This window comes from Marmota monax, unplaced genomic scaffold (assembly GCF_021218885.2).
Source record: "Marmota monax isolate L192 unplaced genomic scaffold, Marmota_monax_Labrador192_F-V1.1 WCK01_AAM20220418_F8-fsc00015, whole genome shotgun sequence".
Classification (NCBI taxonomy): Eukaryota; Metazoa; Chordata; class Mammalia; order Rodentia; family Sciuridae; genus Marmota; species Marmota monax.
This window is the reverse complement of record NW_026692194.1, coordinates 6942820-6968531: the sequence shown is the minus strand read 5'-3', so window position 1 is coordinate 6968531 and position 25712 is coordinate 6942820. Positions and strand designations below refer to the sequence as shown.

Genomic DNA, 25712 nt, shown 5'->3' with positions numbered 1-25712 from the left:
AACAGATGAATGGATTAAAAAAATGTGGCATTTATACACAATGGAATATTGCTTAGCAGTAAAAAATAACAAGATCATGGCATTTGCAGGCAAACGGATGCATTAGAGCAGATTATGCTAAGTGAAGTTAGCCAATCCCTAAAAAACAAATGCCGAATGTCTTCTCTGATATAAGGGGGGTGACTCAAAATGGGATAGGGAGGAAGAGCATGAGAAGAAGACTATCACTAAATAGGGAAGAGAGGTGGGAGGGAAAAAGAGGGAGAAGGGGAGTTGCACGGAAGATGGAAGGAGAACCTTCCATTATTGTACAGAATACATATATGATGTTGTGATGAGAAAAAGGGAAAAAAAGTGTGTCACATTAGATTGGATAGAGAGAAAGGATGGGAGAGGAGGGGAGGAGTAGAGAGGATAGGAAGGGCAGCAGAATAGAATAGACAATATGATTGATGTATGTACAGTCCATGTATGTATTATATGTCAAAATACACTCTGCTGTCATGTATGACTAAAAAAAATAAAAATAAATCGTATGGTTAAAATAAATAAATAAATAAGTGAAAAAAAAAGAAAGTGTGGTACAATTTACATGATTTATACTTGGCAATAAAAAAAATAGAGTACTAATACATACTACAATATGAATGAACCTCAGGAAGGACAAAAGGAAAAAGAAAAAGTGAGTGAGAATACTAAGTGCAAGAAGCCAAATGAGGGCTGGGGGGAGGGGTAGACCACATGCCTAGCATGCAGAGAATTTGATTTTGATCCCCAGCACCACACATACAAAAAGAAGCCAGATGAAAAAGATCACTATCCTATGATTTCATTTATATGAAACATCAAACATGGGCAAATTTTATAGAGAAAGGAGATTAGTGAGACTGGGAATAAACACTGACTACAAATACACAAAGGGAATCATTGTGCAATGATGGTAATGTTTACTAAAATTCATTGAACTATACATTTAAAACAGGTAAATTCTGCCCAACACACACACCAGTAATCCCAGTAACCAGACAGGCTGAAGCATGAGGATTACAAGTTCAAGACTAGTCTCAGCAATTTACCAAGACTCTGTTTCAAAACAAAAACAGCTGAGGAGGATGTGACTCAGTGGTAAAGAACCCGTGGCTTCAATCTCCAATATCAGAAAAGGGGGAAAAAAAAATGAAATTTACGAACTAGTCCTCAAAATTTTTTACTATTTTCTTAATCATGTCCTTAATGTATTCCTTATGCTTTTTTGAATGGAATTCCTTCTTATTCCCTATCCACTGTTCTTCTACCATAAAGCCCTAGTTTACATTTGCAGCATTACTTGAAAATTCCAAGACTTTTTAATTTTTATTGAGGGTAAGAGGAGCCCAGGGTGATATCAGGAGGTAATAGGTCATAAGGGTGGAGCTTTCATAAATAGGATTGGTGCCGATATAAAACATACCCATAAGATATCTGCCTCTCTCTCAGCCATGTGAGGACACAAAGAGAAAACAGCAATTTTCAAATCACCAGAAGCCAACCATGCTGGCATAGGGTGATCATAGACTTTCAACCTCCAGAAGACCAGAAATTTTCTTTCTTGTTTATAAACCACCAATTTATGGTACTTTGTCACATCAACCTGAATTAAGACTATCTGAAAACTATCAGGACCATATTCACTACTATATTCTATTCTGTAATAAACAGTATCCTTTAGGATTTTGTGACAAGTAATATTACATGTTAGTGTATTTTTTAAAACTATAGAAATGGGACTGTGGTAGAGAGTTTGCCTAGCATGACTTGGGTTCAATCCCCAGTGCCCCCGACAAACAAAGAACCACCACAGAAATATTTCAACATATTATTCTGAAAGCGTATTAAAGACTGTACAAATTGAAGACATTAGGCAAAAACAGTATCCTTTAGGCAAAAAATTCTAGAAAACACTTCAAATCATAAAAAGTCACAATTATTTACTGTTTAAATAGCTACACATTAAAATGGTATATTTAGGTAAAAATTAACATTCCTACTTACGTTTCTGTGTCTGATACCAGCGATTCATTATTACACACATCATTGAAGGTATGAAGTTGATTCTGATTAGAGAAAAGATATTAAAAGTTTTTTTCCAAATCCTTTTATGTTACAAGAGGCAAGAAACACAAACTAATTGATATATGTAGATCGTAACTGATAACCAAATAAAATTCTAAAATATGAATTTCAGATAAACATGCTTCAATTAATGTAACTATTTCCTTTATCATAATAAAATGCTAAAATTCATTTCATAAGTAATATTTATGCTTCATTATATTAAATATATTACAGAAAATAAAGTTGAACACAGAGAAAGGAAAAAAAAAACAATGCAAGGCAAACAAGTAACATATCAACACAGAAGGTTTCAGGAAAGGTTCCCTAGATAAATTCATTTAAGACCTATCTCGGAAAATGTCAAGAAGCATTTTATTTCCAAAGTCAAGCACAAGAATAAAATTAAGCTACTTCAGATTTTCATTGTACCTACAGCATAAACAGACAGAAAATGTAAATAAGTAAAATTAATGGGATTAGTAGCAAACCACAGGAAGGTATTTCAACTCTAAAGAATTCAGCTAACTACTTATCTTCGATAAATTGTTCTAATGCAAGACCACAAGCCCAGGCTGTGGGTATAGTTCAGTTAGCTCAGTGGTAGAGTACTTGCCTAGCATGTGAAAAGCCCTAAGCTCTATCTCTATTACCACCAAAAAAAGAAAGAAAAAAAGCCAACCCAAGGATATCTTCTGACCATTCCCCAAGAGAAGCCAAGACTAGATTCATATGTGATTTCTCCCTTATTTAAACCAGTGTGCAAAACAATGTTACAATTGGTCAAATGCAGCCCAAGGTCCAAATTCTGTGGCTTCTACATGGCAAATTAATTTAAGAAACCATTTATAACTCCTTCAATTTTTTTCCCTCCCCAAACACTGCTTTCTAAATGTAAAAAAGCAAACAGTTGCCAGGCACAGTGGTGGATGCCTGTAACTCCAGTGGATTGGGAGGCAGGAGGAGTGCCAGTTCAAAGCCAGCTTCAGCAAAAGTGAAGTGCTAAGCAACTCAGTGACACGCTGTCTCTAAATAAAATACAAAGTAGGAATGGGGATGTGGCTCAGTGGTTAAGTGCCCACGAATTCAATCCCTGGTACCTGGTAACGCCCACCTCCCCAAGCCCCCCAAAAAAGCTAACGATCTTTAGATGGTGGTCAGGTACAGTGATATATGCCCGTAGTTCCAGCTACTTGGAAGGCTTAAGCAGTACTATCACTTGAAGCCTAGGAATTCCAAGTCAACCTGGGCAACATGAGACCCTGGCTCAAAAAAGTTGGACCTGAAATCCAATAGACCTAAGGTATAAATTTTTATAAATCTAAGCCTAGACTCCTCATATTTAAGATAAGAGAAATACAGAAATTATTTGTAAAGACAATACAAAGTAATTCATTTAAAATAGCAGTAATGGCTAATGTTAACTGCTAATTAATGGCAGTAAGTAATATGATCATACTCTGGCAAATAAAAAAAACAATCAACAATAAAGCAAATGTGGCTTACTGTTATCTGACTCAATCCAGCCAACCTCATAGTCAAAGTAGGTGACATAAAGTACTTAAATGCAAGATCTAGGCTTTCTTTATCAAAGCATAATGTTGTATCCAATGGTTCTTTCACTGTGCTCCACATTAAGTCAGCCATGTTACGAGCCGCACTCTGTCGTAACTCCTGATCAGAAAGCTTGCATAAATACCTAAATGATTCAAAAATATAAAATGCAAATGCTCACAAGACATTTCTAAAGTCCCTAATTAAATAACATTCCTTTGCTCCATATTTCTGTAATGTTCACTACAGTAGAACCCAGCATCCTTAGACTTAATGCCAACTTATTTCTAAGTGATGTTTAAAGGTCTGACTTGTTGAGAGCCCAACTTGAATGAGCAGCTATAAAGAATCAAGTCATTTAACATATGATTTAGCCTCCTGAATGAAAGAGAAATGGCTGATACCCCAATTTACAGCAAGTCAACTGGAAAATGTATGTGAATCCACTATTTTCCAAGACCAATCAGCCTGCCACTCACAGAATGTGTGAGTGAGGCTCTCCTAGACCACCCATTTTCAGCCAGGCCAGCCCAGAGCAGACCTGTCTAGTCAACCAGGGAACTATAAGGAATTATAAATGGCTATTGTTTTAGAACACTAAGCTGGGATGGGGCTGTGGCTCAGTGGTAGAGCACTTGCCTAGCATGTGTGAGGCACTGGGTTTGATCCCCCACACTACATAAAAATAATCAAGATAAAAGTATTGTGTCCATACACAACTAAAAAAATATTAAAAAGAACACTAAGCTTTCAGAGGTTTTTTCCTTGCATGGGAAAAGCAACTGACACAGATTCCATCCTAAATTCTCCTACATTCTCTTTCTTCCCAGGTAACTTCATTCATTCTAGTCGTTTCTAAATACTATCTTTATGCTGATAATTCTGAATTATTTTTTTTCTAAATCGTAGAAAAAAATTATATTCTCAATTTGCCAGCATCAATCATTTAAATGTCCAACAGACATGTCAAAGTCTCACCTCTAAGTTCTTATAGTGTTTCATATCTTCATTAATGACACCCATAATACAAAAGAGAAACCTGGGAGTATTAATTAATGTCATCTACAATGCTACATTTTTCCTTATACCACAAAACTACCAGTCTTGTTGATTTTATATTTACTTAATCCATCCAATTTTCAAAATCTCCATTAACAACTTTTTGAGAAATGTGACACTAACCTTTTAACCAGTCTCCTAACTTTTTCTCCAACCCTCCCATAACTTACTATAAACGTAAATGCAAAAGTGATCTTTTAAAAAACATAACTCATGCTAAAAATCCTGTTGATATATTCCTATTGTTAAAATTAAATCCAAACTCCTTACAGTGTCCTGGAAATTCCTGAATGAACTGCCCCTGCTTATCATTCCAATCTCATACATAATTAATTCCCTGTAACACATTACAAGCTCAACAATTTACTTTCAGGTTCTTACATATCATACTCTTTCTAAATTCAAAGCCTATGCCCATATGTTCCTTCTCTATGGCTTATGCCCAATTTATCCTCTGATCATCACCTGACTGGCTGCTTCATGTCCTTCAGACATATCACAAAGACATATTCCCTAGCATACTGTCAACTATTTGCACTATCGTTATTTTCTCTACCAACTCAAACAGTACTGAGAAAATAGCAGGCACCCAAAATTTTACTAATGAATGAGAAAACAAGTATAAAGTACTCCTGGGGTATTTTCTCCCTGAGGAAATTCTTAGATTCTAACAGTTCATATTCTAAGTCTAATTGATAAAACTCTTCTTTCATCATTATCTTAGGTTGAGACTTATGAAACTAAGGCTAGGGATACAGTTCAGTTAGTAGAGTGCTTATCTCTCATGCACAAAGCCCTGGGTTCAATCCCCAGTACCACAAAAAAAAAAAAAAAAGGAGGGGGGAGACTGGGGGGATGAGTGGGGAGACTGAGGGGATGGGTAGGAAAGGGGAGAAAAGAGAAGGAGGGAGAGAGAAAGGGGGAGGGAGAGAGAGAAGGGGGGAAAGAGGGAGAAGGGGGGAGGGAGGGAGAAGGGGGAGGGAGAGAGAAGGGCGGGAGGGAGAGAGTTTAGTGGGGGGGGGGGGGAGAAAGGGGGGAACTCAAAAAACTCAAATGACACCTGCTTCTGAGGAGAGGGAGAAGAGGGGAGAGAGAAGAAAGTGGGGGAGAGACTTACAAAACTCAAATGACACCTGCTCCTCAAGAACTCTTAATGTTTGCTACTATTTACCCTGTAGTACTTCTAATTAATTATATATTTTCAAAATAAATTTTTTTTTTTTTTTTGGCCAGGCATGCTGGTACATGCCTATGATTCAAGCAATTCAGAAGAATGAAGCAGCAAGATCACAAGTTTAATGCCAGGCTAAGCAACTTGGCAAGACCTTGTCACAAAGTAAAATGAAAAGAAATAGGGAGTCTGACACAGTGATACATGCCTAGAATCCCTGCAAATCAGGAGGCAAAGGCAAGAGGATCTCAAGTTCAAGGCCAAGCTAAGCAACTTAGCAAGAACCTGTCTCAAAATAAAAAGAACTGGGGATGTAACTCATTGGTTGAATGCCCCTGGGTTCCGTCCCAAATGCAGACAAAAAAGAACAACAACAAAAAAATAAAGGGACTAAGAGGGAAAAATAAAGGACTAAGGATGCACCTCAATGATAATGCTTGCCTAACATACATGAGGCCCTGGGTTCTATCACTACGACCACAAGGAGAATTCTATCTTTTCTCTGTTCCTCAGTGCCTACTACATAATACTACTTTTTTTTAACTAAATACAGTAGAAGAACCATTATAAATCTCAATTCTTTTTATATATTCATATAAACAAGTCTAAAACTGCTAAAAAGTAAACTTTAAATATAAACCCATATATGTGCTTAAAAAAATACTAGACACTGAGTGTTATAGTATTTTCTCTAGAGGATAATAAGGGACTTTTAAACAACATAATTCTGTGTTATAAATTGCTTAAATATACTAAATTGGTAATCAGGGGGAAGAAATTTTATAAACGTACCTGATAACATAGGTCCTAAAAGGTATAATGTGCTGCATGACAGCAGGGATATGTAGCCATATTCTAATCTATAAAGAAATATACAGATGACATTATTGTACAACAAATATGTGAAACACATATCTTCAAATAATTAAAAATAAAAGTATATTTTGTTGCCTATAAAATTACTTGCATTTTATTATCAATTTTGAAAAGTATAAGCTACCAAATGGAATTATACATGTATCAGGTAATTTAACCTACACACATAGATTTTTAAAAATCTATATTTAGAATTAACATTAGCTTCTTGCCAGAAAGGGAAAACCATCTATTTTAGTATCATCTTATTCTACCGTTTTCTCTCTGTGTGACAGAAATTCCAACACAAAGTACTAAATCGCTTGTTTTTGTTTTTTCTTCTCCCCCAAAAGACACAAAAAACTTATGGAGGAAAGCAGAGGAACATTCAAGGGAAAAAGTGAGAGAATGTGAGCTATCTCAAGAACAAGAAACTTTTGGGGTAAAGCAAGGAATACCCACCCATTTAAGGTAGAATGCAGTCCATCCCCAAAGGGAGAAAGAGTCTTATCTTAGATTTTAATAAACCTTATTATCCTTCCTTGTCAAATTACATGATACTTGCCTTCATCCATGTAAGGCAAGTATATTTTTACAGTCACACATTATATTATCAGCAACTATTTGCTGAAATAAATTATAACTAAGAACATCCTTCTGAGTTATAAGTTATAATAAATCTGCTTCATTACTTTTTTCCATGAGATACTCCAACCCATTTCTAAATCTAATATGGTAACATTGTAATATTCAAATAGCCCTTTACCTATCTTAAGAATAAAGATTTAAACCAAACTACCAAACAAGAAATTCTGATATTAAGCTTGGATATAGGCAAATTAAAAACAAATTTAGAAATACATAGAATCTGACTTCATTCTAATCAAAAAGATATCTATAAAACACCTACAGTAAATACTATACTACTGATAAAATGTTAAAACTTTTCCTTCATCAATTAGAAAAATGACAAGGACTTCAATCCACATAAACTCAAGATCCTTGACAATAAGACTTAAGAAAACTAAGAACCAGAATGAAAAAAATTAAAACCTATCATTCTAAGATGATATTATTATGTAAAGAGAAAAAAATTAGTGAATTTAGCAAGATTGTTGCCTGAAAAGTTAATAAAGAAACACATAACTTTTCTATTTTTATTATATGCCAGGAACTAGCAGTAAATAAGTTTTCGAAAAGATTTTTTACCATAGCATCAGAAAATCCCAGGAATTATGCCTAGGAATAACCTAACAGACACACAACACTTATGCATGAAAATATAGAAACAAAGCCAAGTGAGGTGGTGCACATCTGTAATCCTTGTGACCTGGGAGGCTGAGAAAGAAGGATTGCAAGTTAGAGGCCTGCCTGGTCAACTTAATAAGACCCTGTCCAAAATAAAATTTTTTAAAAAGGGCTGAGGATGGCTCAGTGCCAAGAGTGCTTACCAATCATTAGCAAGGCTCTGGGTTCAGGGTCCAGAACAAAAAAAGAAAAATAGCCACAATGAGTAACAATTATGTGCCACCAAGTACTTATCAAGTGCCACATCCAAACTTAAAATTTTTAATTTTAAGACTTACAATAATCCTCTAAGATAGATACCATCATCATTCCCATTTTATAGATAAAAAAGTTAAGGATTGAATTCAGAATTTAAATGCAACTATAAATCAGAAACCTATAAAGTATACTTGCCATTATGTATAACCTTTTTTGTTTATTTATTTTGTACTGGGGCTTGAACCCAGGAGCCCTTAACCACTGAGTTACAATTCCAGTCTTTTCTTTCTGGACAGAGTATCACTAAGTTGCTGAGTGGCTAGCCTCGAACTTGTGATCCTCTTGCTTTAGCATCCTGAGTCGTTTGGATTACAGACATGTGCCACCATGCCCAACTACATGTAATATTTTTAAACTATTAGAAACCATAGGATTTAGAACAAAAAAAAACTTGATAGGGATCACTTTTTTTTTGGTACTGGGGATTGAACTCAGGGGCGCTTAACCACTCAATGTTTCTATTTTTTATTTACTTTATTCAAACAGTTGCACAAGAGTTCAGTTTTTAACAAAGCTACATTTAACTTGCTATACCCATTTTTAAAATGATGACCAGAATATGTTATTAAAGTTTGAATATACAGGTAGTAAAATTATTTATCTCTAGTACCATACTTACTATGCTTCACAGAACCGACATTCCCAACAAACAAAAGACTTAGCTTCTTTACAAAGGCAAAAAGAATGTTACACCTTTATAAAGGGACAACAGGCACACTAGTAGTATCATTGGTTATCCAATATTTAAATAATCTAAAACCGCCAAATTTTCCAAGAAATGTTAATTTCAGCAGAAGAGTTTTGTAAATAGCTATGTTTCATTTTAGATAAAGTTAATTGTTATCTTTACCTATTCTAACTTTAAAAACGGGTTAATTTAATTCAATTCTAATTTTATTGTAAGGATATTTTAAAAATGATTTCTATATTCCATTTTTTCAAAATATAATACAGAAAAGAAATGTTATTTGATGTTATTTGACAAGGAAATTATTAAAAAATCTCCTTTTTCTGGATGTTACTAAAACATTAAAACATCACTCCCAAGATTAAAATCAATTCCAAACCATACTTACATTAGACACAACTGTAATAAATGCATGTGCTATAAGAAATGGCAAAGTTTCAGGAGTTCCGTATTCAAAGCAATCCTTCATGAGAGAAAGGCCATTTTTCCCACAAAATAAACATACATAACGAAGCAAATGCAATGGTACTTCTACATCCTATGAAAATGAAGAGAATGTCACTATTTTAAAACTTAACAGGAAAAATTTTAATCTTAATAGCAATACTAGAAAGATACTGAAACATATAAATACACTCAAAAGACAAACAGAAAAAAACATTTTCCAAAAATCTTAAAAATGGAAAAAGATGGAACACTTACATTCATATCACAGAATGCCCCTAATATGTTACTTTCTTGAGTTGATATATCCTAATTAAAAAAAAGTAGATAAAATTAAGTCACTAGTATTAAATGACAATCTAAAAAGTATACAGTCTTCTAAAAACTGTATAAAAACTCACACTGATTATTCTGTAATTGCTTAACATCATCAACAGTGATATTCCTCATTTAAGCTAATATGACTTAGCTCTAAAGTATTTTTCAACCCTCTTGAAAGAAATCTTTCAGGAGTATGCACTACACATTACTTTTCCTTTTTAAACAGAAATGACTTTAAACTTTCCTTAAAAATAGGGTGATTTTTATAAAAAATATAACTCAGTTAAGTGATTTTGAAATTGTGCTCTGCAATTCTCTAAAGGTATACTTAAAGAGTTCCACAATGTTCTTTCCATACATGAGATTTAAACTGCCTGGAAGAACATTCGTTGTTAGTGAAGGTAAAGTACCTATCAACATTTAAAGCGCACTTTGCCAGCCAGGTACTGTCAATCTGAAATCTCAGCTACTCAGACGCTGAGGCCAGTCTGGGCAACTCAGTGGGATCCTGTCTCAAAATTATAAAACAAAAAGGGTTGGAAATATTGCTCAGTGATACAGCACCTCTGGGTTTAATCCCCATGCCTACAAAAAGCTGAAGAAAATAATATAAAATGTACACTGCCTTTGAACCAGTGATTCATCTTTTGGGTACTTATCCTAAAGAACTAATTAGGAGCTGGGATTGTGGCTCAATGGTAGAGTGCTTGCCTAGGATGTGCGAGGCCCTGGATTCCATGCTCAGCAACACATAAAAGTAAATAAATAAAATAAAGGTATTGTGTTCAACTACAACTAAAAAATAAATATTAAAAAAAGAACTAATCAGAGAAATGTTAGAAAATATATGTATAATAATGCTCACTGAAATTCTTTATATCACCCTTAAGTTAGAAAGAACAGATACTCATCAGGTGACTAAATAACCAGTGGCTTGGTAACTGAATTAAAATAAAATATTCTAAAATTGGATATGGCAAAGATTGAACAACTCTGTAGATGTCCTAAAATAAACTGTTCCTTAAACAAGTGATTTTTATAGCATAGAGGTTATACCTTTAAAAACCTGTTAAGCACTGCATATAAATAAAGGTCCATCAACGGCTAAAAAATATATATATTTTTAAAGGTAGATCCATATGTACAAGCAGAGAAAGATAACACCTTGTATTACATTTACTTAAGAACAGGATTTATACCCAGGATCTGATGATCATAATTTTTTTAATTATTTGGAAAGATCTAAACTAAACAGATAAAAAAGTTTTTTGAGGAAATACAAAAGAAGGGAGATGCAAGGCTTTGAAAATATTTTGTAGATTGGGTTGGTTTTTGTTTTTTTTTAATCACACTGAAAATGCAATAAAATGCTTTTGGAATCAGAAAGCAAGATATATTCATCTGAAAAACAGCTGCCAAAGGAAACCTTTCATTCATTGCTATAATCCTATCATATAAAGTGAAAATGATTGAAAACCATCACACAGAACTCACATAATATTTCAAAATAAGCAAATATGATGCAGAGAAAAGTTGAACACCTATCAATGTAAATACAGTAAATTTAATCTGCTTCCAAGCTTGTACTACACTAGGGCCATAGTTTCAAGTCACTTTCTCAAGTAACTCTTCAAGTTACTTCTTACTGTCCTCAAAAAGTCCTAAAGTTGGGCTGGGGCCACGGCTCAGTGGTAGAGTGTTTGCCTAACATGCGTGAGGCACTGGGTTCAATCCTCAGCACCACATAAAAATAAAATAATAAAATATTGTGCCTACTTATAACTAAAATATAAATATTTTCTTAAAAAAAAAAAGTCCAGAACTTGGCTGAAACAGGGATACATGCCTGTATTCTGGATGACTCAGGAAGCTGAGGCAAAATGATTCCAAGTTCAAGGCCAGTCTTGGAAACTTAGCAAGACCCTCAACAACTTAAATTCTATCTCAAAAAATGAAAAGGACTGGGGATGTGGCACCTCTGGATCCAATCCTCAGTACAAAAAAAAAAAAAAAAAAAGGAAGAAAGAGAAGTCCAGAATAAGAACTCCTATTGTACTGTTAAGTACAGAATCATGGACTAGGTGAACTATGCTGCAATATTAGATTAGAGTCAGCATTTTTAGTGGTTAAGATGAACATAGTTATCCTGATGTGCAGCATATTACTCATGGCCTTGGTTACATACTTTGGAAACTATAAACTGTTTTACCAGCTTATATTTGTACTGTGGACACATAAATTATGTTGAAGAGCTAACCCAGATCTATAGGAAACAACGCTAAGAAATCTCATTATAAAAGCTGAATCCACAATTCTTTCAAATTTTCTAATTTCAGGTAATCCCTGGAAAATGACTTTAAAAACTTAGTGATTTTGCTGGGCACAGTGGTGCGCGCCTGTAATCCCAGCAGCTCGGGAGAGCTGAGGCAGTAGGATCGAAAGTTCAAAGCCAGTCTCAGCAAAAACAAGGAGCTAAGCAACTCTCTGAGACCTTGCCTCTAAATAAAATACAAAACAGGGCTAGGGATGTGGCTCAGAGGTCAAGTGATCCTGAGTTCAATTGCAGGAACCAAAACAAAACAAAAAACCCTTAGTGATTTTAAAAGTTCTGGATTCCACCAGCCCCCAGCCCCCCCCCCCCCGCCGCCGCCAAATCTCATATTTACTAAATGAAATGACACCACCCTATTTTTAAAAGCAAACATATTTGGTTATTATTTGTAAAAGAAAACAAAGAGGGGGCTGGGGATATAGCTCCGTTGGTAGAGTGCTTGCCTAGCATGCGTAAAGCCCTGGGTTCAATCCCCAGAACGACGAGAGAGAGAGAGAGAGAGAGAGAGAGAGAGAGGAGGGAATGAGAGAGAGAGAATGTGAGAATAAATGAAGAAAAAATTAAGGAAATTTCTATTAAAGCAAATACCAATTTATGGTCTAACCAAGATCACTAGGCTGAGAATAAAATTTCTGCTTAAAAGCAGTTAATAAAGCCAGGCACAGTGGTAAATGCCAGTAATCTCAGCTACGGGGGATACTGAGGTAAAAAGATTGAAAATTAAGGCCAGCTCAGGAAACTTAATAAAACTCTACCTCAAAATATAATTAACTCAGGGCTGGGGATGTGGCTCAAGCGGTAGCGCGCTCGCCTGGCATGCGTGCGGCCCAGGTTCGATCCTCTGCACCACATACAAACAAAGATGTTGTGTCCGCCGAGAACTAAAAAATTAAATATTAAAAAACTCACTCTCTCTTTAAAAAAAAATTAAAAAATATAATTAACTCAAAATATAATCAACAGTAGTTCACTCCTGGTTCAATCCCTAGTATTACAAACAAACAAAACAGTAAAGTTAGGTGTAGTGCTACGCACTTGTAGTTCCAAGCTAAATGGGAGATCTAGAGCAAGAGGATCACCTGAACACAGGAGTTTGAAACAAGCCTAGGTAACATAGGGGACCTTGTCTCATAAAAGTTTATGTATATAATCAACTTTGATAGGGATAAGGAGAGAGGGAGGGAGGGAGGAAGGCAGAAAAAAAGGGGTCCATATTACCATCTTATTCAGTATTGGCACCACAGGCAACAATACAGAAATTAGTTAAAACTGATTAAGAAGTAGTAGAGTAAGATATGAGACCCTGAGATTTGAAGACTATTCTCGACAATATGCCGCAGAAACCTGACCAAATCTTTAAATCACCAGAAACCAAGTCCCTCTTCTATAAAATAACAGTTGTTTGGTTTCTAAAGTCACAGCTATCAAAATACTGACAACATAAATTTTGAATCTTCTCCTAAGTTGTGCCTCTTTTAAAAAATGCCTAAAACTCCAAGGCTCAATCAGGAAACAATCGCACATCAATACAAAGAAAAAACTGGATAAACTGTGTCGTCAAAGAAAAGTGAGAAAGAAATCTAGTGAGCCCTACTGCATTGTATAAGTGCTAGCTTATGTATATTCATATCATTTGGAAATATACAAAATAATTTTATGATAATTTTATAACTACACAAAGGTTTCAATCTAAGACTCTCTGAAATAGCTGACCCTTAAAATATTTAATTACAGGGCAACCAGGATAGAAAGCCAGAAATGTTACGATATTTGTAACAGATCACTGCTAAAATATAAAAAATCTGGGAAACAACTATTACAAACATAAGACTAAAGAAGTACATACCCAATACAGAATGCTGTATAAGAAAGGTCCTTCATGAGTGTTTTCATTAGAATTTTACCTCAAAGACCTCACAAAACCACTTTCAACAAAATACTTAAGTCACATAAAATGATCTTCAAGAATAGTAATAATGAGGTATTTTATTACAAAAGAAAAAGCACGGAGGTGTTTAACTAACTACATTAGAGATTAGCATCCTTTTTCTAGGGGTGGTGGTATTGGGGATTGAACTCATGGGCACTCAACCAACTGAGACACATCCCCAGCCTATTTTGTATTTTATTTAGAGACAGGGTTTTCCTGAATTGCTTAGCACCTCATAGTTGGTGAGGCTGGCTTTGAACCTGTGATCCTCCCATCTCAGCCTCCAGTGCTGTTGGGATTACAGGCATGCGCCTCCACAAACGTCGGGATAAGCACTTATTTTTTTAAAACTTTTTTTTTTAAACTTTTTTTTTGAAAGAGAGAGAGAGAATTTTTTTTAATATTTATTTTTTTTTTTAGTTTTCGGCAGACACAACATCTTTGTTTGTATGTGGTGCTGAGGATTGAACCCGGGCCGCATGCATGCCAGGCGAGCGCGCTACCACTTGAGCCACATTCCCAGCCCCTAGGGATAAGCACTTTTAAAAATCAAAAAAAAATCTGAGGAGCAAATTGACTTTAGGAACAGCAGACTTAATAGTGCTTTTAGTTCTATCAAGAAATTTTTAAGGGCTGAGGATATAGCTCAGTTGATAGAGTGCTTGCCTTGCATGCACAAGAAATGTTACGATATTTGTAACATTCAATCCCCAGCACCACAAAAATAAAATAAAAATAAAATTTTAACTAGAAAACTTTATTTCTGTATGAATTCGAGGAGTAGATCCCCTAACCAAACTATTTCTATTACCTTTCAATACCAAGTTAAGACTTTCAAAGACTATTAATATGGTGTTAACATTAAATTTTTTAGGCTTGGAGTTTAATTCAGTGATAAAACACTTGCCTACCATGTGTGAAGCCCTGGGTTTGATCCCCAGCACCCCCTCAAAAAAAAAAAAAAAAGTTCAGTACTGCATGATGTATCCTTTTTTGTTGAAAAGATTCTGATGACTTTTTTTTTTTTTAATGCTTAATGTATCCTATATAAAAGGTTTTTGGAAAAGTTTCTGTATGGGAAGATAATAGGTTAAGAATTCTAGAAGAGAGAACACAATATGATTTTAAAATATTCTTATGGCAAATTCTAATAGGGAAAATATCTACTCCCTGAGCTGTCTCAATTTAATGTGAAAATATTCCAATAAATGTTTATTATTTTCCAGATGAAGAAAGAAAAGTTAATATGTCATGTATGAAGATTACAGAATATTATTTATTCTGGTGGAGAAAAGACGGACTTTAAAAAAACAAAAGGCACTTGGTAGATTCTCCAATAGCCACAATTCTTCTATCCCATTATATATAGGAAACACATCATCAAAGATAAAAATGAAACTTGACCTCTCTTCTCACTAGGGATAGGGTCTACTTCACTAACCCTTTGAATGTGGGCCCCCTTGTGAACAGCTTCAAACACAAGAATATGGCAGAATTTATTTTGTGCCATTTCAGAGACTGGACCTTATTGCTTCTACTTTTGCATTCTTTGAGTAGTGCTAAAACTGTGTATGGAACCCAGTCTAATCTAGTGGGAAAGCAGCAGCCAAGGGAAGAAAACACAGAAAGTTTCAGGGAGCAGCCAGCACCAAATACTAGACACTACACAAAGTATGACCTGGACTTTTCCACTCTCAAAGTAAATACAGCTGCATAACTGGGCCCATACAAAACTGGTAAAGGAATTGCCTAACCAACTTCCAGAATTGTGAGAAATAATAAATAACTATTGTGTCAAGATACTAATACATTATCACATAACTGTCACAATTCCTTCTTTATAGAAATAAATTCCATTATCTTAATGAGTTACCAAACTTAAAAATTCTTGTAAAATGATATTAACAGTTCAACAGCTTGACTTACAAAAGAGAATATTATTACTTAAAACAACACAGAAAATTTGTTAAGCTTTTATCTTGATGAAGGAGAATTCCAACCTGTCATCTGTTTCTAGGAATGAAATTAAAAATTCTGTTTTTTTTTCCTCAACCATTATTTTTTCAAAGAATCACAATACACAGAGCTTATGTCTACATCAGTAAAATGTTAATATCACTACTGATTTAATCTCTATGGTTCAATTTACAAATCTTAAAATTTGTAAATTCAAAATTTAAAAATTTGTGCAGACCAAATTTTCAACACAAATTGCTAGAGAAATTTTCTAGGAGAAAAAAATAATTTTCAAAGCAGTGATTTTTATAAATATTTGGATCAACAATAATTGCCTTCATATTCATTCATAAGTGAGAAATAGACTGCCAAGCTATGACTTGGTAATATGAAAAATTCACAATACCTACTTTTACATACCTCTATAGTAGGATGCGTATTATGCTTGTAAGCAGTATATAAGGGAAACTGAATTTGAAAGATTTTTGCTACACATAGTAAGAGTTTTTCCTTCTCATCTGTACTCCATAAACTAAAAGGATCAGAACTCTTTGAAGATTCCTCCTCAGTCAGATTACAAATTCTTGTAGAGTTTGATTTTTTTTCTATTGATTTTTGTCTTTCTGTACTTCCTTCATTACACTCTCTATCTATATTCAATGGTTCTTCTGATTGATTACTCTCATCTTGCCACGTAGAATCTATGTTAATTGTAGTACAATGTTTACAAAGCTGGTCCCGGAGCACTTGAACTTGGGCAATCACTAAGTTAATAAGTGCACACACTACTTGGTTAAAAATCTCCAAATGCTTATATTCCTTGAAGCAGCATAGACATTGCCTATAAGAGAAAATAAAATTCAATAAATAAATGCTTCTTAGAGAGGAAACAATATTTTTAATAAGTGATATAAAAAAACAAGCAAAAATTAAAATATTTCTTTCATAAACTTTAATTTCTTTCCTGCTGGAGAAGCACCTTGCCATACCAACTGGAATTTCAGTTAATGAAAGTCACCATGTTGGGATTATAGCTATCATTCTTAGTTTTATGTACTCACTTATCTGAACTTCTACATAAGGAACTATTTAAAAATAGGAATTATATTTCTTTGCTTCTTCAAGACTGAATACTCAATAGCATTAAGAAACTGGCTATAATAAAATATACTTTAGTAAAGCCAGCTAGTTATTTAATATATGGGGTTTTGTTATCAACTAATTAAACATCTACTTCTTTAACAATATGCTTGAGGACTACTTGGGATGAGTATTCAGACTCTCTTTGACAGATGAAATGTGTTTAAAAACACGAAATGCACACGTGTGTTACTTCGGTCCCAGTATAGTCCCAGAAAAGTGGGAGAAAAAATAGTAATACATGCTTATCCAGTTCTCTTAGACATGTCCAGTTAACAGCATAATGCCTAGCATACTGTAGATAATATCTGATGAATCCCTAAGTACCTGTTCTAACAATATTGATGTCCAATGGTAGATGACAGTTAAGCAGCTATTATTTGTACTTGCACCTATAATATTACCAAAACATCTGAACTATAGTCCAAATAGATCACCAACTCCCTGTATTACCACATAGAAATAATTTCACTTCGATCACTATGGTGAACTTAAAATATGGCCACAAATTCTTTAATACTCTTCCATTTAAAAGGTGAAGGCCCTGATTCTTCCCTTTAAACATGGACTAAACTTGCTTTCTAATGAATGGAATGTGATGGAATGACAATGCAGGACATCTGAGATTAGGTCATAAAAGACATTGCCACATGTTATAATGACACTCAATCAAGCAGCCTGCAAATTAAGGCCTCCCATTAACAGCACTAACTTGACAACCATATCTGGTGAGCTAACTCTGAAGTAGATCCTGCAGCCCCACATAAGCTTTCAGATAACTGTAACCTGGCTAACATCTTGACTGAAACCTTAAAACCAAGTCAAAACCAACCAGCTATACCAATCCCAAATTCTTATCCTATTGAAACTCTGAGGATAGTAAATGTTTATTGATGTTAAGATATCACTTTTAGAGTAATCTGCTATCCAAAAATAGATAAATAACATATCATGCCTATTTTCTCAGTTGCAAAATGAGAGTGTTTTTACCTTTTTGTTGGTACCAGGGTTTGAACCAAGACACACTTAAACACTACACCACATTCCCAGTCTTTATTATTGTGAAACAGGGTCTCTAAATTGCTTAGAGGCTCACTAAATTGGGTAGCTTTGAACTTGGATCCTCTTGCCTCACCTCCCAAACCGCTAGGATTACAGGCATGTGCCATCACATCCAGAAAAATTGTTACTTCTAAAGTCTCCTCCATATTTAAAATTTCCTTTTTCTCTTTTCTTGTTTTTTCTTTTTTATATATTTTTTCAGTTGTTAATGGACTTTTATTTTTTTCTTTATATGCAGCGCTGAGAATCAAACCCAGTGCCTCACACATGCTAGGCAAGTGCTCTAGGACTGAGCCACAACCCCAGCCCTTTTTTTTTTTTCCTGGTTTTGTTTTTTTGGTCCCAGAGATTGAACCTACGGGTACTTAACCACTGAGCCACATCACAGCCCTTATTTTTTATTTTGAGACAGGGTCTCACATGGTACAATGGCAAACACTTATAATCCTAGTGGCTCGGAGGACAGGAGGATTGTGAGTTCAAAGCCAGCCTCAACAAAAGCAAGGTGCTAAGCAACTCAGTGAGATCCTGTCTCTAAATCAAATATAAAATAGGGCTGGGGATGCAGCTCAGTGCATAAGTGTCCCTTAGTTTGTTCAATCCCCAGTATATGGGCGGGTGGGAGAGGGGGAGAGGGGGAGAGAGAGAGAGAGAAACAGAGAGGGGGGAGAGAGGGAAAGAGAGAGAGAAAGAAACAGACACACACAGAGAGACAGACACACACTGTTTATTTAGAGATAGTCTCCCTAAATTGCTGAGGGTAACCTCAATCTTGTGATCCTCCAGCCTCAGCCTCCAGGGTCACTGGGATTATAGGTTTGCATCACAATGCTTGCTACAATTTCTATAAGAAAAATATATTACTACAAAAGTACCACACCACTACCTCCAGGTACTGGGGATTGAACTGAGTCAGATCCCTAGCTCTTTTTATTTTTTATTTTCCTGAGTCAACTTCTTACAAAGTTGCCCAGAATGACCTTGAATTTGCAATCTTCCTACAACAGCCTCCAGAGTGGCTGGACTTACAGGCATACACCACCACACCCAGCTGTTCTAACGTTATTTTGATGAACAGCTTCTTCCTTTAAGATCATAAATTTAAGTATTTTTTCTTTAGTGGAAATGAGATTCCACTTTCCTAGGAAAAAGATCTTGGCATCAGATTTGGATTAGGAAAGCCAAATTTACTTTAAAAGTTAGTTGTTAAAAATTAGGCATTGTTAAACTGTTAAAAACTGACAAGGAAACTAATCTTCAAAGACAAAAATATAAAGAAACTAATATGAAAAAGTGGATCCACGTGCCTGAATAAAAATACATAAGTTCAGGGAGAGCTGAACTGGAGACACATACATATATACAAAATGTTATCTTTTAAAATAATTATATATAATATTACATAAATTATACATAATATATATCTCAATTCTGAGAAGCACGAATCTCTGAATTTGCTTCTCAGAATTGAGATATATATTATGCACAGTACAAGGGGAAAGGGTGTTTTTAAATAAAAATATGCACAGTATAAGGGGAAAGGGTGTTTTTAAATAAAAACATCACTTTTCTCTTAAGTTCAGCTTGATTTCACATAAAACATATTTCTTCTCTGTTCCAAATCCCACTACAAATATGATAAAGTGAACAAAGACTTTCAGTCTCCATAAATACAGAAACAATGAAATCAAAAGAAAACAGATATCAACATATTTTGATGATATAAAATGGAGAAATAAGTAACAGAGTAGGGCTGGGGTTGTGGCTCAGTGGTTGAGTGCTTTCCTTGCATGTGTGAGGCACTGGGTTCAATCCTCACCACTACATAAAAATAAACAAAACATTTGTTCATCTATAACTAAAAAAAAGAAAAAAAATTTTTTTAAAGTAGTAACAGTGAAAAAAACACGGAAGGACTACAGTGGAATGTATCAACAAGAAAATATACTACAAAGAACACTGAAAAGCCCAGGACTCAAGAGCACCCAGGTATCTATAAAGGCAAAGATGAAACACAGGGCAAAATCCAGACTGTGAGATATAGCTCAGTTGGTAGAGTGCTTGTCTCACATGCACAAGGCCTTGGTTTCAATCCCCAACACCACAAAAATAAATGAATAAATGAATGAATGAATGAATCCAGGACTCAATACCAAACACCCTTCCCTTCCTAATCACCACACTACATCTCTGGCACAAGGCTAACAGACACCTCTGTTGGGGAACACAGCCCAAGAGAAAAGCCAGTAAGAATGCCTGCTCATTTTACTATTATACAGTACAGAACATCTGAGATGCCCCACCCACAGAGAACTTTGAATTAATTCACTTTTTTGTCTCTCTTTTTTTAATATTTATTTTTTAATTATAGGTAGACAGATATCTTTATTTTTTTAATGTGGTACTGAGAATCGAACCCAGGGCCTTGCATGTGCTCAGTGAGCGCTCTACCACTGAGCCACAATCCCAGCCTCTAGTGTCTCTCTCTTAACCATAAAAATATAGTCAAGGGTAAGCCTTTTTTCTTTGGGGGTGGGGAGATCTGCATCATCAAAGGCAGATAAAAATAAACAATATGAAGATTCAGATAAGATTATGCAGAAAGAAAAACCAAAGATTTTAACTGGAATTTACAATCTGAGAGATGGTAACAGATACTAGATTGCTGAAACAAAAATGGAATGTTATAACAATACCAGTTTGAGATTGGGGGTTTAGCTCAGTGGTAGAACACTTGCCTAATATGCTTGAAGTCCTGGATTTGATCCCCAGCAACAGGGGTGGGGTGGAGGGGGTGCTCTTTAACTGCACAAATATATACATCTTTTACAACTATAGCATTTATAACTTAAAAAACAATTGAAATTACAGCAATTTATGAAATTCAAAAATCCAGAAAGTAAAAATGAAGAAATCTTCAAGAAAGTAGAACAAAGATTGATAATGGAGAGAAAAAGAAAAGCATATAATCCAAGATTTTTAAAACTTCTAGGAAGACAGAATGGAAAATATGCATTATGAAATAAAAAATTTCACAACAGAATGGCCCAGTAAAAAATGTATAATCAGGCCTGGGGTTATAGCTCAGTTGGTAGAGTGCTCACCTCATATGCACAAGGCCCTGGGTTCAATGCCCAGCACCCAAAAAACTATGCATAGTCATGCCTTCTTCTTATTTTTTGGTACTGGAAATTGAACCCAGGAGGGCTTTACCTCTAAGCCACATCCAAAGTACATTTTATTTTTTGAGACAGGATCTAAGTTGCTGAGGGTCTCTATAAGCTATTCAGAGTATCTTTTAACTTGTGGTTCTCCTGCCTCAGTCTCCAGTGTCACTGGGATTATGATCATGCCATCTTGCCCAGGTCATCATGCAATTTTTGAAGCTTAAGAAGGACAGTGACCTGGAGCTAGAGTTGTAGCTCAGCGGTGGAGTGCTTGCCGCCTCGTACATGTGAGGCACTGCATTCGATTCCCTGCACCACATATAAATAAGCAAATAAAAAAAAATAAAGGTCCATCAACTACTAAAAAAATGTTTTAAAAAAAGGACAGTGATCCTAAAAGCTTCTAGGGAATGTGCTAAAAGTAAAAGGGAAAAGTTCAAGAATAAAAACAGCTAAGTTCTCCTCAGCAATATTTTTTTTTTTTTTTTGAGGACGGGGGTCGAGGGGGTACCCAGGATTGAACTCAGGGGCACTCGACCACTGAACCACATCCCCAGCCCTATTTTGTATTTGATTTAGAGACAGGGTCTCACTGCTGCTTAGCACCTCACTTTTGCTGAGACTAGATTTGAACTCATGATCCTCCTGCCTCAGCCTCCTGAGCTTCTGGGATTACAGGCATGCACCAAGGTCTTGCTAAATTGTCCAAGCTAGCCTTGAACTTGTGATCCTCCTGCCTTAGCCTCCGAAGTAGCTGGGATTCAGACCTATACCCACATGCCTGCCATCATTTTTTTTTTCCTTTTAATAGGCTTATTCCCCAAAATTGCCTTTTTGAACTGTATACATTATTTGCATTTATTTTCCAATATCATACATACCCTTCCACCACCCGCATCATCCTACTTTCTTCTCATTCCTATACCTATTATTTCCAGCCTGATGAGGACTTTATTTCCCAAGTAGACTTATATGCTACCTACTTAAGTGTTTACACTTTTGCATGCAATGACCCCCCAAAAATTAAAAAAAGGTAAATGCCTTGCACAAAAAAATGTAGTGACAATTACTAAAACTGTTAAAAAGTAAATATTCCTGAGCCAGGCAAGGTGGAGTACAATTGTAATCCCAGTAGCTTGGAAGGCTGAGACAGGAAGAATACAAGTCAACTTGGACAACCTAGCAAGACTCTATTTCAAAGTAAAAAAAAAAAAAGAAATGGGGATGCAGTTCAGTGATAGAGTGCCACTGGGTTCAACCCCCAGTATCACAAAACATAAAAATAAAATAAAAACATTCATGAGGAACCTATAGATCAAAATAAAATTATTTTCAATTTGGGTTCCAAAATTTCTTCTATCAAAATACATTCCAGGGGCTGAGGTTGTAGCTCAGCAGCAAAGTGCTTTCCTAGCATATGTGACACACTGAATTCGATTCTCAGCACCACATAAAAGTAAATAAATAAAATAAAGGTGTTGTGTCCATCTACAACTTAAAAGAAATTTTTTTAAATACATTCCACAGCTCAATTCACAATAGCTAAACTATGGAACCAACCTAGATGCCCTTCAACAGATGAATGGATAAAGAAAATGTGGTACATATACACAGTGGAATATTACTCAGCCTTAAAGAAGAATGAAATTATGGCATTTGCAGGTAATTGGATGGAACTAGAGAATATCATGCTAAGTGAAATAAGCCAATCCCAAAAAACCAAAAGCCAAATGTTTTCTCTGATAAGCAGATGCTGAACCACAGTGGATCAGGGATATAGGGAAGAATGAAGGAACTTCAATTTGCATAGAAGCGAGGGGGGGGGGGTGTCCCATGGGACCAAGGACAGAAGAATGAGACCGACATTATTACCCTATACACATGTATGATTGCACTACTGTAGTGATTATGCACCATGTACAGTCAGAGGAATGAGAAGCTGTGCTGCATTTATGTACAATATATCAAAATGCATTCTACTGTAAAATAAATAAAAATAATTAAAAAAAAAATACATTCCAGCCTGACATGGTGGCACATGCCTGTAGTCCTAGCAACTCCAGAGGCTGAGGCAGAGGGACTATGAGTTTAAAGTCAGCCTCACCAACTTATTGAGGCCCTAAGAAACTTAGTGAGACCCTGTCTCAAAATTTAAAAATTAAAAGGGGGGGAGGGGAACTGGGGTTAAACACACCTGAGTTCTATCCCTGGTACCAAAAAAATATATTATTTTTTCCCAATGCATTTATCTAACATCATTTTCCCGAGCCAGATGCCTATGAAAGCATGAAAGGGCTTATAGTATTCAAACTCAACAAAACTTGTTTTATAAGTGTGCTAATTTCTGAAATGGACTTTTAAATAGTGGTCAATATCAATATCCCATGGTATATATACACAATGGAACACTACTCAGCCATAAAGAAGAATTAAATTATGACATTTGCCAGTATATGGACTATTATGCTAAGTGAAATAAGCCAATCCCCAAAAATTAAAGGCTGAAATATTCTGATATGTAGATGCTAACTCATAATGGGAGGGGTGGGTTTCACCAGATTGGAGGGGAGAACATGAGGGGAAAGAAGGAAGAATGGAAATGGGAACAACAGAATGAATCAGACATAACTTTCCTGTGTTCATATATAAATTCACAACTAGTTTAACTCCACACCACGTACATCCACAAAAAAGGGAAGTTATACTCCATGTATGCAGTATATGTCAAAATACATTCTACTGTCATATATAACTGAAAAGAATTAAAAAATAAATAAAAAGTATCAATATCCCACTAGCCAACAAATTTCTCCATGCCAAAATAAAAGGCAGAATCTCTGAGTGAAGTACATACATTAAACTATTTCTAGCTTGAAAACACAAAGATCTGATGGAAACTCACCCTAACATCCAGAGTTCTTTTAAGGAAAAAAAAAAAAATCCTAAAATAAAATTTAAAAGTAGATAGGCAGGAAATGGCAAAGAGTTCTGAATGCCTGCTAAGAAATGTGGAATTTACAAGATATAAAACTAAGTCTATTTTGTAATAAGCTTAAAAACAAGTTTAAAAAAAAAAAACTAGCAACATTTCCAACATGAAAGATACCCTATGATATCAATGCTTTTGTCATTCACTACATCTATATATCTATATCTATATCTATATATATATATATATATAATTTTTTTTTGAACCAAGGGCCTTGGGCACCACAATATTCTTTTTAAACCCCTACATACTTGTGTGTGTGTGTGTGTTGCTCAGGAATCAAACCCAGGGCATCACAAAATAACCACATCTCCAGTACCTTCTATTCTTATATGCTATTTCCCCAATTCATATTCTTCAATTTATTCTCCCTTTTATTCACCATTCTCTAAGTTAGCTTTTCTACTATTCCATTCCCAATACTAAGGAGCAATTAATCAAATAATAAATCAATATATATAACTAACATATATAACTAAAACTAACTTCCCTAATCATACAAACAAAACAGTAGTGGCATCCATGATTCTTTTTTTAATATTTTTCAGTTACACATAGATACAATATCTATATTTTGTTTATTCATTTTTTTTAAGTGATATTCAGGATAGAAACCAGTGCCTCACATGTACGAGGCAAGTGCTTTGCCACTGAGCCACAACCCCAGCCCTTCATATGACTCTTATACAACAATTTAAAATGATGACATGGGAGGGGCTGGGGATGTGGTTCAGTGTTACAGGGTTTGCCTGGCATGTGTGAAGCCCTGGGTTCAACCTCTATCACAAAAAAAGAAAATAAAATGAAAACAGGTAATATCAGATGATATAGAGAGATGGATCACAGTTTACAGGAAAACAGCAAATTTACATATAGAAAGATAACATTTTTGTAAAATTTTCAACTGTAATACAGGCATGTGTTGCATACATGTAATCCCAGCTACTCTGGAGGCTCAGACAGGAGGACTACAAATTTAAGGCCAGCCTGGACAACTTAGCAAGACCCTAACTCAGTAAAAGAGCTGGGACACAGCACAGCATTAGAGCACTTGACTAGCATGCTCAAGGCTCTAGGTTTAACCCCCAGGACCACAAAAATAAAAGGAGGATAAAGATTTTTTTTTTTAACTTTATTACAATATTATACCAAGGACTTTCATAAAAACTTACCTTACCAGTTGCTATTATGGAGAAACAGAAAGTTTGTCTTTTTAACTTTGATTCTCTATATTTTTCTCAAAGTGTTTTTATTGTGTTTTAACAATGAATGTATCATTTAAATGAGAAGAAACAATAATACAAGCAGGGCATGGTGTTGTACACCTGTAATCCCAGCAATTCAGAAGGCTGAGGCAGGTGGACTGCAAGTTCCAGGCTAGCCTTGA

General features: G+C 35.2%; 1 protein-coding gene across 5 annotated transcripts in view; it reads right to left on the bottom strand.

The window, feature by feature from the left end:
- The window catches only part of Usp34 (ubiquitin specific peptidase 34), a 219644-nt gene that overhangs the window by 160474 nt on the left and 33458 nt on the right, over positions 1-25712 (bottom strand). For 4 of the 5 annotated variants that reach the window (XM_046423315.2, XM_046423320.2, XM_058572885.1 and 1 more), the window contains exons 3-8: positions 16388-16808; positions 9687-9737; positions 9373-9522; positions 6668-6735; positions 3598-3790; positions 2032-2093 (exon numbers count right to left, since the gene is read on the bottom strand). In XM_046423315.2, the coding sequence (XP_046279271.1) occupies positions 2032-2093; positions 3598-3790; positions 6668-6735; positions 9373-9522; positions 9687-9737; positions 16388-16808 (945 nt within the window). The remainder of the gene's footprint in view (positions 1-2031; positions 2094-3597; positions 3791-6667; positions 6736-9372; positions 9523-9686; positions 9738-16387; positions 16809-25712) is intronic. The other variant, XM_058572884.1, reaches the window with a different exon arrangement.